The following is a 14,929-nucleotide window of genomic DNA, read 5'->3' on the forward strand; positions in this document are numbered from 1 at the left end:
GGGTATTGAGAGAATTAAATGTGGTAACATATTAAAATGTATGTTTGACTTTTCAAGTTATAACCTTGAAAGGAAAATAAAGTAAGAATGATGGATAATATCTCAGTCAAGCCAGATAGAGTGGGACCCACCTGCAATCTAGCTTTTATACTGCAGAGAGGAAACCTAAGAAAAATTCCAGTACCATTCTGCAAAAACCTTTTTTTTAGATTGTTAGGTGCCTTATTTTTAGTAATATACTGGGTGAACACAGTAATGAATTTCTCTTAACTAATAAATATTTTCTCATGAACCTTAACTAATCAGGTAGCTTCCGTTTTTAATGTTTCTGCAGACTGTAGTCAGCTTTTAACCTCTGGACCAGCTACATTGCCCGATCAGTTGATGGCCATAAGTCAGCCAGGCCAACCACAAAATGAGGGACAGTCACCTGTGACAACACTTCTTTCTCAGCAAATGCCAGAGAGTTCTCCACTGGCATCTTCTATGAACACCAACCAGAACATCGAAAAGATTGATTTGCTTGTTTCATTACAAAACCAAGGGAACAACTTGACTGGCTCCTTTTAACTGGATATGTAAGTATTGTATGTTGGCTTCTTACTGAAAAATATTGATTAATAACTTATTTTCTCAACAGATTTGATTTAAGTAATAGCACTGCTTAGACTTGAAATCTTTTTTTAAATATGACTTTTCCAAGATAGTACTTTTTTTTTGTATTAGATATTGAACCCAGCACTAAACAACAATCCTCAGTACACCCCACACACACACCCTTTTTTTTAAGATAGGGTCTCACCAAGTTGCTTAGGACCTTGCTAAGTTGCTGAGGCTGACTTTGAACTCGTGATCTTTCTGCTTCAGCCTTCCAAGCTGCTGTGATTCCAGGTGTGCACCTTCTGTGCCTGGCTGATGGCACTTTTTTTATATGGCCCCAGTGAATCAAGAACAGCAACCCATGCAATTTGAATGGTAGTTTATGGTTATATTGTTAATATTAGGCATTCCTTTTATCTCTAAGTTTCTTTACCTTGGGATGACAGAATATCTAATGAATGAAAATAGTATTTCCCTTTTATTATATATTGAATATGGTCATGTCTCATTTCTCCTTTCTTCAAAAAATATTAAGAGCTGGGGATATAGCTCAGTTGATAGAGTGCTTTCCTCACATGCACAGGCCCTGGGTTCAATCTGCAGCATTGAAAAAAAACCAAAAACTGAGTTACAGATGTTTGTTGAAGAACAAATATGATAAAGATTCATTTATAATACTGTAATTCACTTTGGAATCATTCCCAGTGACACTTTATAAATGTTTCCTTTGCTAGTGAGGTAATAAAACTTTTTTTTTTCTTTTTTAGAAATTCCATGAAGAATACCGTGATTCCAAGATGTCCTGCAAACTTGTAGTTTTATGAATATTACTAAAACAAAACAATATGAAAAATTGTACTTGAGTAAATGGATAGATTTTACTCTGACTGCAAAAGAGCACACCTGTGCTACCTGTTGCAGTGATTAGCCATCAATGTTAACATCTTATTTTTTATTCCTGATAACAATAATGACTGAGAATCTATTTGAGTTTCCAGCTGACAGAATTGTTATTTTCCTAGTTGTAATTTCTCTTAAAAGAGTGCAATTTAAATTCAAGACTGGACCACTCAGTTATTATTGCTATTAGGAAATAATAATTGTCATGTTTACTTTTATTCTTCATTATTTTCTTTCCTGCATTATTTTAGTCAAGTAATGGCTTATAAAAAAGTAAAATTCAATAATAATAAAGGCTGTGATTTTTTTCACCATAAAAAGCACAGCTGTTGGCCAAAGTGAAGAAATCTTTTTCAGTTTTTATGGAGAAACTGAAGGGGTAACATTCTGACAAGTGAGCTATAATAAAAATTCTACAAACTTGATTAAATGCAAAGGCAGATAACACACAAAAATGGAGACAGCTGGAATGCTATTGATTTTATTTTTCAAAGAGTTGTTAGTTCTCTGTGTTTCCACTAAGGGGTTTAGCCATAACTGTATAGAAAAATCATTATTTTGCTCTGTAAGAAATGAAGGGGGTAATACATGGTAAATTATATTCTAATATCCTCCTACAGTAGTTTAAACTAACAGAGTCATCTGAGTCTGTTTCTTCTTAATCCAGTCTTTGGCTGGGTATTTCCTTTTTATATGCATCTGTATTATTTTCCACCTCATTTTTCACTTTATTTTAGATAACTGTTAATATCACTACTGGCTTTGTGACCCTGTAGCAATTTAAAGGAAAAGGCCATTTTGATTCAGGGTGACCTAGCAATCCTGCAGCACAGGGCAAGGAGTCCTCTTTTAGGAATTATTGGAAGTTGATTCCTGAGAAAACAATGTATTTTTTTTTTTTTTTTCATGAACGGTGCTGTTCTGAAGTCTTTAAAATTTTCCTTCTAATAGAAAACAGAATAAATTTTCATTTACAAAAAAAAAAAAAGGCAAACTAAAATTTCTTGAAACGTTACTTCTCCCTGAGCTGCAGTGAGTATAATTCAGTTGTCACCTCAGTGCTTTATAGTTTGAAATGGTCACTTACCTGATGGTTCCCACAAGCCTTAGGCTTTACAGGGTCATATCATTGACTTAAAATGAAGAATTAACTTGTGTTACATCTATAAAGAGCAAAATACCACACTCCAGAACTTGCAGTTGTAGCATTAGTTACACAGTTTTGGGTGTTCTTGCCACCCATGGGATGCCTGCTTCTACCACCTGTGTCTGGACACGTGCTTATGTCTCCCTTTTGGCTTGTGGAAAGCTGTCAATGCAGTGTAAGGCCAACGTGTGTGTGGCTTCTGTGTGTTGATATCCTTGTCCCTTTCTTTTAAGTGTTAAAAAAAAAATAGCCTGTTAATCGTTGTTAAAGGCTACTTTTCTGTTATTTTTCTATCCTATATATTTAGTTGAACTGTGGAATCATGGTGTTTGGTTTTGTTTATACAGCCAAATATAACCCCTTTTCATGATGGTCTTCTTTTGTTTTTTGAATGTGCTCTTCTAATTTGTTTTTTTCTGTTATTGTCATATATTCTTTCTTCCACCCCAAACCCTTTCTTTCTTTCTCTTCTCTCTGATTGAGAGGCATTGAATTACGTTTTCAGTAGTACAGGCTTCTTGCCGATATGAAGGGAACTTTTCAGAAAGAGACCTACTCTGGGTCATTTAATTTTGAATACAGTTTTCAATCGTTCAAGTTTTGGATGGTTTATATCTAATGTGTGTTTCATTTTTTTGGAAAGCTATATTTTGTATTTAGGAAATGGTATACTATTTTGCTATTTGTACTGAGTGAGTACATTGGCATAAATATAGAAATTTATATATATACATATATATAAACTATTCTTTTTTTGCCACACATTTTTGTGGTAAATTTGTGAGTTTGTCTGATGTTCTACCACAACGTGGCGTCTGATAACAGTGAGGGGGGGTGGGTTTGTTATGTCTTTATTGAGATATTTAAGTACCTTTTGAAACAAATGACCTGTTCATCTGTAGCCATTCCATCAGGCAGTTCCTTGATGTTATTAGTGGGCTAAAGGCAGCTAGCTTACTGTGTGTTTGCTGGATCTCAGCAAAATGTTAAAGAGTAAGGAAACCTATTGAGGCAGTTGTGTCAAATGGTGTTTCATAAGAATGAGCCATTCAGTCTTTGCTCACTATATATTTAATATTTTATTATTGTTGTTATTGTTATTATTAATTGGCTTTCTGTATTCTATGCCTTTTATTTATAAAAACACTAAAAAAATCATGTTTGTAATTTTAATAACATTTTCCCCATCTTGTAATATCCAGAGCTACTTTATAAATTCTGAACCAAAAGTATTTTCCTCAATATATCTCTTTTCCCCAGGTCCCTATCAGGAGTAAATCACCAAATATAGTTCAGGTTGTGAGAAGGATCAACCACACAATCCAGTGCTTGCTTTAAAATGTAAAACTCTAACCCTAGAGAATAATGTCAGAGAAAACAAACCCAGAGGTATTAAAAGAATAAATAGAAAAATAGTAGTAGTAGAAATTTTTTCAAAATGTTTACTTCTCAATATTGTGAATTTTTTTCTGATATCATATAGGAGACTTGGAAGTCTATTTGTTCACCAAGTTCCCATTAGAATGTTGTTAATACTGTACCATGGCTAAAGTAGTGGCAAGAAGACTGGCTTGTGTGGTGACTTCAGTCTGTTCTGTGGTTTAGCAAGGGGTTTTATTCTTATGCTGATTGGCAATGCCAAGTCACTGGGACCAATTTTCTGTTTTGTAATATCTAAGTTTAGAACAGAACATAAACCTGAACTGTAGTGGTTTGATTGGATGAAGGCAGAAACCCCAATTTTTATTCTCATAAATCTTGTGGTTATTTATACAAGGGCTGTGCTATGCTACCATATTCTTAATCAATAATGATAGTTTTGTTTTGTTTTGTTTTTTACATTGTTAAATGTTCCTTACCCCGAAAGGTCAATGTTAAGTACAACATTCTGAATATATGATTTGGTTACAAAGAGTATTTGTCTTTATTGAAGAGTTAGCTCAGTGGTTGATATGTGTGCTAATTACTGTTTCCAAATTACTGTTACAAATTAGAGCTACACATGAGGGAGACTCAGTAAGCCAGCTAAGACCTTGGAAACAACAATTTATTAAATTTATTTATGGCAGAAGGACCTAAATAAACTGTGAACCACATTTTATTTCTTTGTATTGGTACATTGAATTGTTCTTGCTTTTAGCAATTCACATAAATGCTTGGAGCTTATCTCTCTCTCTCTCTCTCTCTCTCTCTCGATGTGTGTGTTTGTGTGTGTATTTAATTCCTTATTACCATTCCATTATATATCCAAACCAATGGGAAAAAATAGTTAATAGTTATACTTTGCTTCTGAGCTTTATCATTATTACCTTTGTGATTAGAGTATCATGTTATTTAGTCAGTGCAAGTCTATTGTCTCCATAGAACAGGTTTTTAAAGGGCTTTGTTTATTATAGAGGGATCATCCTTCTCTCCTTCCATCCTTTCTTCCTTTCTTTTCTTTTTTGTAATATAGTCTACAGTTTCATTACAGTGTATTTCTTACCCATCAGAACCTTGGCTAATCAAACTTGGAAAAAATACTGTCAAAGGAAATGAGGAAGAAATTGTATCTGTGTCCCTCCAGAACTACTATAATTATTCTTTTTTATTTTTTCAGCCATTATAAATTGTTTGTTTTGGAAAACTGAAATCTGTTAGACGCATCAACATATAAGTTCAGAATACAAGATTTAATAATTAAATTCTTAAATTCAGCATTGTTATAAATATTTACTAGGAGTGATCTGTGAAATTTGTATTTTTCTGGTGAAAAATTCTGTTTTCATATCTACTTCCTAGTTGAAAATTACATGAGACCTGTTACCTTTATTTTGTATCTTGAACATAGGTTTTATCCTAATGGCCATCTTATCTGTAGGCTTTTGGTTATTTGGAAGAACTCAGTAAAAGCAAGTGTGTGTAATTCAGCAGATACATTAGAAAGTAACTCAGAGCTGAGGTTGTAACCCAGTGGTAGCAGGTAAGAGACCCTGGATTTAATCCCCAGTATCACCAAAAAAAGAAAAAAGAAAAAGAACTCAGAGTATATACCCTAGTAAGAGGAATAGTAGACTCTCATAACATATTCAGAAGAGGTTTTCCCTTCTGTTTGTTTGTGACATTAGAGCTAAATTGATTATAATGTTCATAACACAGTATTTATCAAAATAATATGTATCGTTCATGAGTTGTCTCAGTACTCCAGTTTTTTTTCGAATCTCTTCATTTCATGCCATTCTAAACCTTATTTATTGATTAAAATTATGTTTTTACTTACTATTACAGGATATTTTTACATTAATATTTTATATCTAGATTAAATGTTTATGGAAAAGTGCCTTTTTACCTTAAGAGTGCCCCCTTCTTATAATAGTATTTTTGCTTTGCCACAACCATGTAAAAACCTGACTTTAATAGGTCCCAACTTTCACTTTTTCCATTTAGCCATTCTTTCCTCCATTTTTTGACCACCATAGAAAACAACTTCATAAATTCCTTTGGCTTAAGAATAGCAGAAAAGATGGCATTACTAGAATCGATCTTTTAGGGAGAGTAAATGAAAGATGACAGAATTATACTCTTTAGGCTTATATAAATTAACTGTAGCACCCCTGGATCCGTCCAATCCCCAGTAACAACAACAAATATATATATCTTCATTCTTCATCTCAATCAACTGATGATAGTTCTTATCAGAAAACTAATGAAATTTTATATATAGTTAAATTTCAAGAAGGAACTATTTAAACATCTTTTCCTATCTTAATTAGATGATGAAATAAAATCACTAAAACAGAGGTTGAGTAATGTCAATTTTCTTAACTAAGCAGCAAAGAAGTTTACTTCTTGCCCATTAGAACCTCAGTTAATTTGCTTAAGTAAACTAATGTCAGAAGAAATTATATATTGAGTTCCTTCAGACCTAAGATGATAATTTCCTTCCTATAAGATACACTTGGAGTGTCCTGGTTTTGTTAATTTTACTTCTGTTTCAGCTCCTTACCATGGGGTGGTGCTTGAAGAAAGGGCCACAAGCAACAGGTCAGGACAGAAGTACCTTTGGAGTAGAGCTGCTTTCCCCATGCAGGTAATTTTGTGACTGTTAGTGGCACTGAAGACTGCAAACCTTTATGTAGTATTCTTAATGCCCTACTGACATAATGCACTTTAATCATTCCAAAGAAGCCAAGAATGCTACATAGTAATGATTCCTTCTTTATGAATACATCTTTAACTATTTAGAATACTCTGTCCCTTTTTATTTTGGATAGCTGACTTGGTATAAGTATTGTGGATATTTTCTAAATTGACTTTATAGTAGGTTTTAAGATTTTGAAATGTAACTATAAGGAGAAATTACTACACTTTAGCACATCATTTTAATCTATATATTTGAGAGTTAATTAAAACTAAAACTAACCCCCTTCCTGTGTGTCATGTATATAGGAACATTTTAGTGTATAGTTTTCTATAAGTATAGTTTATGTAAACCAGTGGTTCTCAAAATATAGTCCTCAGCCCGCCAGCTAGCATCAGTATCAGCTGGAAGCTAGTTATCCCAGACATTCTGAATCAGGAATTCTGGAACGAAGCCCAGCAGTCTGTAACAAGCTTGCCTAATGATTCTGATGCACACTAAAGTTTGAGAATCAGTGGAAAAAACGATATCTAGTGAGAGCAAGAAAGTTTATTTTCCCACTAATAAAGTTATACATTATTATTATTTATGTAAATTCAGCCTAACATGATTACCTGTAATCATTTATTGACAATGATAATTCTTAGTTGCCTATAAAATACACATTTTATGTACATATGCAATTAGTGTAGTAATTGATAATTCGGTTAACTTAGTTTCGCATTTTCCTACCACTTACCACAAAGTTTACATTAAATGACTGATTTAAATATATATAGGTGCGGTGTTCTATATTTCTTTTTAATTGTTATGACATTTAAGTAGCTAAAATAATTGATGGGTGCTAAAATCTTCTGTTTATCCATAAAATGGGTACATTGTGGGCAGTGTAATACAAACTTTATTTTCATTGCCTCTTACTTTTACCAGCAGACCACAATTTTGCTCTGGCTAAACCAACTCTCAGAACAAAATTATCATTCCTTGTTATTATATTTGTATCTGAGATAGTAAGTAAGATGGCTGGCCAGATCAACATAGCACCTTATGTAACTTGTAATAAGTAAAACTTCTTTAAAAGTAGCTTGCTTGGTATAAGAATATTACATTAAAGATACAGCTATTCTAGAAGCTTATGCTTCAGTAAGAGTTATTTACTAAGATAAATATTAAACAAGATAACACATTGTATAATTTGGGCATTTCTCCCTTCCCAGTTGTATGAATCATGTTAAATATAAACTAACCACAAGATAAATAGATTTATTCATTTTTATTTCCTTGTGTAATTCAGTACCTCCATAATTACTCTAAACTCACTGTTTACAAATCACCAAATTAATTAATTCCTGAAACAAAAATTCACTTTTCAGTATAAAACTAAATGTATATTCACTTCTAAAATTCGCCACTGCTATCTTTCCATAACAGTAGCAGTGGAAATGAAGTGGCTTACTCTATACATGGTGCTGGCAAATACATAGGCAAACTGTTGGGAGATGCTCTAGTTACATTCCTCCTTTATTATTCCTCACCTTATTGCATAATGTATTCCTATACCCAAAGCATTCTACCACAATTCTGTTCAACTCCAATTTGTGATACGTCCTTTAAAAATTCTATTTAACCATATCATCCCACTTGCTCACTCACATCAGTTCACACACATACACACACACACACACACAACCCACGCATAAGTCATTGCCTGGTTTTAGGGACTGCTTGTTGCTGCTTCTTACTTTAGCTAATGAACCTCAGGACAACACATGCACGCACACACGCACACACGCACACACACAGATCTCAGATATTTGAAGGTGGATTTGGAATCATATTTCTGTGTCCGATAAAGAACTGTCCTGCACTGAAGTTATTGTGACCTTACTAGTTATAAACCAATTCAAATGAACTTGAGCTAATTTCTTTTGATCTAATGAATGTATCTGCTCACCTCATTTCCTTATATCTAATGATAAGCTCCAAGTGGTTGCTACTTTTTGCACAACTTTTACTGAGTTTCATTCACTTCTTAGTCTCTTAATAAATGTACTACAAATATTTCAATAATTTGTTCTGAAGTGGTTTAGCTACCATTCTGCCATTAAAATTTTTAATTGTATTTGCTTGAGCACACTGATCAACCACTGAACTGCCTTCTTCCATTGTCCTGCAATGATATAAAGGTTACATTTTTGTGTATATGGCTTTCATAGTTGGGATTTCAGAGCACTGACACCAGATATTTTCAGTTTGTTCTCTGGGGGAATTTCATTTGCATCTGCGTTTTTAGCTATCTGTGATAACTTGTTAAATATTAAAAAGATATTTTGCTTCTATTGGAACATTTGTATACTCGCAACTATATTTCTGTAAACAGCTGCAGTCAAAAATAAAAAAATGAAAGTTTTCATTTTGCAGTGGGTAACATTCTTTTTTTCCTCATAGTTAAGTGTGTGCGCGTGAATGTCAATTTTGAGAACATGAATATGTGGTTGAAATTATTAAATCATTAGGAAAGGTATATGAGATATAAAAATCTTCTTGAGTAGTTATTTTGTGCCTATCATACATTTTGCTAGGCAGAGTACAAATGACAGTATGACAGAATTTTTATGTTTGTTTTTCTTAGTTTAAATGTTTTATATTTAGTTTGTCTGGTACTGGAAATTGAACCCAAGGGTTCCTTTATCATTGAGCTATATCCCCAGTCCTTGTATTTTTTTAATTTGTAGACAGGGTGTCCCTAAATTGTTTAGGCTGGTCTTGGACTTGTGATCCTCTTGCCTCAGCCTCCTGAATAGCTGGGATTATAGGCATAAGCCACATGCCCAGCTAAATGTTTTATGTTTAATAAAGCAGTACATACACATGGAGGTACTTTTGATGAAAACCAAGTTTCCCTACTCTTCAGTCCCATACCCAGAGGTAATCCCTTTTTATTCTTTTGGTAGTTATTTCCGTATATATAAATTATTGTTTATCAGAGTGTGATGCATATTGTTACTAGTTGTACTCAAGGATTTCAGCCAGGCCCAGTGTCACACCTGTAATCATAGTGACTTGGGAAGCTGAAGCTGATACATGTGGAAAGATATATGAAATATAGAAATTTTCTTGAATAGTTATTTTATGCCCACCTGAAGACTCAATCTCAAAATACAAAGAAGTAGGGATGTAGTTCAGTCATAGAACAACCCTGGGTTCAATCCCTAGTACCAAAAAATAGAAACAAGTCAATGAGCTTTGGGGGCTGGAGTTGTATGTAGCTCAGTGGTACAGCGCTTACCTAGCATGTGTGAGGCACTGGGTTTGATCCTCAGCACCACATAAAAATAAAGGTATTGTGTCCATCTACAACTAAAAAAAAAAAAAAAAATTAATTTTTTTTAAAAAAAACATTTATGTTGGCTGGGGTTGTGGCTCAGTAGTAGAGTGCCCACCTAACATGCATGAGGCACTGGGTTTGATCCTCAGCACCACATAAAAATAAAATAAAATGCTGGGCGTGGTGGCACATGCCTGTAATCCCAGTGGCTCCTGAGGCTGAGTCAGGAGGATTTTTCCAAGTTCAAAGCAAGTCTCAGAAAAGGCAGGCGCTGGGGCTGGAGGTGTGGCTCAAGTGGTAGCGCGCTCACCTGGCATGTGTGAGGCACTGGGTTTGATCCTCAGCACCACATAAAAATAAAGATATTGTGTCCACCTAAAAAACTAAACAAATAAATATTAAAAAGAAAAGGCAGGCGCTAAGCAACTCAGTGAGATCCTGTCTCTAAATAAAGTACAAAATAGGGCTAGGGATTGGCTCAGTAGTCGAGTGCCCCGGAGTTCATTCCCAGTACAAAAAAAAAAAAGAATTTATGTGTAATAATGGGCTGAGTATGTAGCTCTGAGGTAGAGTACTTAGCATGTGTGGGGCCCTGGAATCTATCCCTATCACTGAAAAGAATACCTACCAGATTATAAGAAAAATATTAAATTGTACTATAGAGGATACATGTATATCATGAACATAGTATGTAAAAAAGCTTAAGCTAGATGCATACTTATAATTGCCTCAGGAGGCTGAGGCAGGATTGCAAATTCAAGGTCAGCCTGGGTAACTTAACAAGACCTTTCTAAAAATAAAATTTTGTTTAAAAGGAGCTGACTGGTGAGGGCTGGAGTTGTGGCTCAACGGTAGAATACATGACTAGCATATGCAAGGGCCCTGGGTTTGATCCTCAGCACCGTAGATAGATAGATAGATAGATAGATAGATAGATAGATAGAGGTATTGTGTCCAACTACAACTAAAAAATATTTGAAATAAAGGAGCTGGCGATGTAGCTTAGTATATATAGAATACCTGCCTATTCTGTGCAGGACCCTGGGTTCAATCTCCAACACTGCAAATAGACAAAACAAGCTTAAGAGAACTGCTTTAGACATTATGATTATATCTTTTCAAATATAGATAATTTTATTACATTCAAATGTATACATCTAATTGAGTTGCCATTTAGGAGGCCATATGTGTATTTCAAAAATGTTGCCCTTTGGGGCTGGGGATATAGCTTAGTTGGTAGAGTGCTTGCCTCGAAGGCATAAAGCCCTAGGTTCAATCCCCAGCACCACACACACACACACACACACACAAAAAAAAAAGAAAGTAAAAAGTTGCCTAAGTAAGTTTAAAGTTTTATGTCGGCATTTATTGACTTCCAACAACATTAAAAAGGAGTAATAATGAAATTTGATAAATACAAATATAAAATTATACTTTGATCCCAAAAAATAGCGTATGTGGGCAAAACACTGGGATTATAAGGGATCGTGGCTGCCAAAAATGCTTATGCAATTTCTTGTTACACAATTTAAGTGCAGTGTCCAAAATAAGAAAGGTAACTTTCCAGTTGTTTTATTGGTGCATTATAATTATACCAGACAGTGAGATTCATTATGCAGTGTGTGCACATAACAATTTGATCAGTCTCATTCCCTAGTACCTTCCCTTTCTCTCTCTTCCCTCCCTTGATCCACTTGCTGTATTCTACTGACCTCCCTTCCATTATTATTATTTTAATTAATGCATTATGATTGTGTATATATTACATGTCTAAATCAGGATTCATTGTGGTATATTTGTACATCAATATAACATAATTTGATATATTGTGTTCCCCAGTACTTCTTCATCTTCTTCCCCCATCTCCTTCACCTAACTGTTCACTTTTAATCCACAAGGTGCTAAGAATCCTCCTCTGTCATCTTGTAAGATTCTCAGCAGCCGCAGAAGCTTACAAGAGAAATACTGATTGGTACTCTTGTACTGTAGTTTGTGACACCATCATCTCTGCTTCTGCTGATGCATTCTAGTATGTAAAAACATGAGCTCTTGAGTTTACCCACCTATATGTTGAGCCTTGTTTCCCAGTTCTTGAGTTTACCTACCTGTAGGTTGAGCCTGTGTTCCCACACCCTACTGTATAACCTCCATTCTTCAATTTCCTTTTTTATAAAGTGGAAACAGTGGAAAGCCCTCCTCATAAGGTTGGTTCAAGAGTTAAGCAAGTTAATCCATGTTGAATTACTCTTATAAGTCTTACCTTGAATTAGTATCACTAGTCCTAATCGCTCTTTGCACTAAATACTATATAGTTTTGCTTTATACAAGCAAAGAATATCTTTTGAAAGATATTCTTTGAAGTATCTTCAGCATCAAAACTTTGTTTTCCCATTGGCATGTAAATTTGCTGTCTCGTCTCTTTAAAAACCAAATAAATAATTTTATTTGATCATATATCCCCTTCCAAATTATTTCCACTACTCTTCTATTTTCTCTTGAACTCATTCCAGTCAGGCTTTCATCACACCATTCTACTGAAATAACTTGTCAAAAGCACCCAGGAATGGCTTCTTCAATGCCAAATCCAGTGGCCTTTTAAACTTCATCTTATGCGGCTTTTCAGCAATATATGACACACTTGATCACTCCCTCCTTGATACATTTTCTGGTTTTTCAGCATGCCATATGTGGCTACTCTTTTTTACTCTCAAAAGTAAAAGACCTCCTAACATTGAAGATCCTTTGAGATCAATCATAAGATCTCTCTAGTTCAGTATATCTCTAGCCATTAATTTCTCGCTTAACTCTGGGTTTCTGATATCCCACTGCCTATGTCAGCTTGAGCCAACTGTCTTAATCTCAAATACAAGGAGTCTGAAGCCAAAAATCTGATCCCACCCCCTTCTTCATTCTAGTTAGTTAGGCCAAAATACCTTGGAGTTTTGGAACTTGTCCTGGATCCAATCCATTATCAAATTCTGTAACCCCAACCTTTGAAATATATCTACTGCTCAACACAACTATTGCTATAACCCTAGTCCAGAGCATTTGTTGACCAGATTATTGCAACAACAACTCAGCAAGTCTCCTTGATTCTATCCTTGCTTTTCCATTTAATGCCTCACTTACTAATCAGAATTACCCTTTTAAACAAAAGTCAGATCTGTTACCCTCTGCTCAAAACCCTCATGGACTTCCTATCCTTAATTCTTAAATTGCTTGTAAGGGTCTATGTGCTCTTGACCTCAGCTGTTGGCTGACCTGCCAATTTCCCCCTTTCTCTGTCTCAAACACGACTCTGGCCAGGCTTGGTGGTGCACACCTATTATTCCAAAGGCTTGGGACAGCCTTTGGAAGACAGGAGGATTGTGAGTTTAAAGCTAGCCTCAGCAAAAAGTGAGGCTTGCTAAGCAATTCAGTGAGACCCTGTCTCTAAATAAAATACAAAATAGGGCTGGGGACATGGATCAGTCATTGTATCCCTGAGTTAAATCCCCATTACCCCAAAACAACAAACAAACAAAACATGACTCCTGCCTCCAGGGTTTACACTGGTCATCCATCCTGCCTGGATGGCACTTCACATAGCTATTGTTTCACTTCTCATTCTCACTTTATCAAGTCTTTACTCAAGTGTGGTCTTATGAGAAAGGTTTGTATTTATTTATTCATTCATGTTTTTTGGTGCTGGGGATTGAACCCATGGGTGCTTAGCCACTGAGCCACATCCCCAGCCTCTTTTTTTTTTTTTTTTTTTTTTAATTTTGAGACAAAAATTTTAAAAAGTTACATAGGGCCTTGCTAAATTGCTGATGCTGCCTTTGAATTTATGATCTTCCTGGGATCATAAATAAAGCTGTGCCTGGTTTTGGAAAAGTTTTTTTTTTTTTTTTTGATTGTCCTATACAAAACAAAACTCCCATTATCCCTCTATCCCATCCCTATGTCCTCTTTTACTTCTGAGCATTTTTCACCACCTGATACATTTGTTAAATACCTTTCTTCACAAGAATGCAATTCCAGTCCTCTGCACTTAATTCACTGCTTAGTCCCTAGTGCCTAAAAGAGTGGTGAGCCTGTTGGTTGAACAAATCAAAATAGATAACTTATCCTAAGGCATTTGTTTATAGCCTGTTTTTCCTTGATTTTCCTTGATTTCTTTTTTTCAGTTTTGTATGGTACCCGGGATTGAAATCAGGGCACTTAACCACTGAAACACATCCCCGGTCCTTTTTTTTAATTTTTAATTTTGAAACAGTCCAAGTTAATTAGGGCCTCGATAAGTTGCTGAGGCTGCTTTGAACTTGTGGTCCTCTTGCCTCACCTTCCCAAGCCACTGGGATTTCAGGCATATGCCACCGTTGTTGATTTATTGGTTTTCGAGATAGGCTTGCCCAAGCTGGCCTTGAAATTTCAATTATCCTGCCTCAGCCTTCCAAGTTACCTGGGATCACAGTTGTATGCCCAATAATTCTACTTGATATCTACCCCCACTCTTCTGGCTCTTTTCAATGTCTTTGAAATTTCCTAAGAGGATCAGAATAGGTTGTTCCATGGCCTTTCAGTGTGAAGCATCCCTGCTGTAATTTCTTGTTGAACCCTCTCACATCCCATCTTCCAGTAGATTTCACGTTGGCCTGGATATCTCTAATATTATCTTCACTGGTACCAGTAAGTATGTTTTATTAAAAAAAAAAAAAAAGTCTCTTTTGTAAAAATGAATTTTATTGATTTAATTTAGAACATTCAGAAATTTACACAAAATTGCAGTGATGAGGAAAGCAATGGAAAACAATTTCACACTAAAACACATAGCCATCTGGCATTGTGGATG

General features: G+C 35.0%; 1 protein-coding gene across 1 annotated transcript in view; it reads left to right on the plus strand.

The window, feature by feature from the left end:
* Nfat5 (nuclear factor of activated T cells 5) overlaps positions 1-9,180 on the plus strand; it is a 106,627-nt gene extending 97,447 nt beyond the window's left edge. The window contains exons 13-14 of the mRNA XM_076839601.1: positions 335-578; positions 1,368-9,180. Coding sequence (XP_076695716.1) covers positions 335-570 — 236 coding nt within the window. The 3' untranslated portion in view covers positions 571-578; positions 1,368-9,180. The remainder of the gene's footprint in view (positions 1-334; positions 579-1,367) is intronic.
* The last annotated feature ends 5,749 nt before the right edge of the window (positions 9,181-14,929 follow it).

This window comes from Callospermophilus lateralis, chromosome 18, assembly GCF_048772815.1.
Source record: "Callospermophilus lateralis isolate mCalLat2 chromosome 18, mCalLat2.hap1, whole genome shotgun sequence".
In the NCBI taxonomy this organism is placed as follows: domain Eukaryota; kingdom Metazoa; phylum Chordata; class Mammalia; order Rodentia; family Sciuridae; genus Callospermophilus; species Callospermophilus lateralis.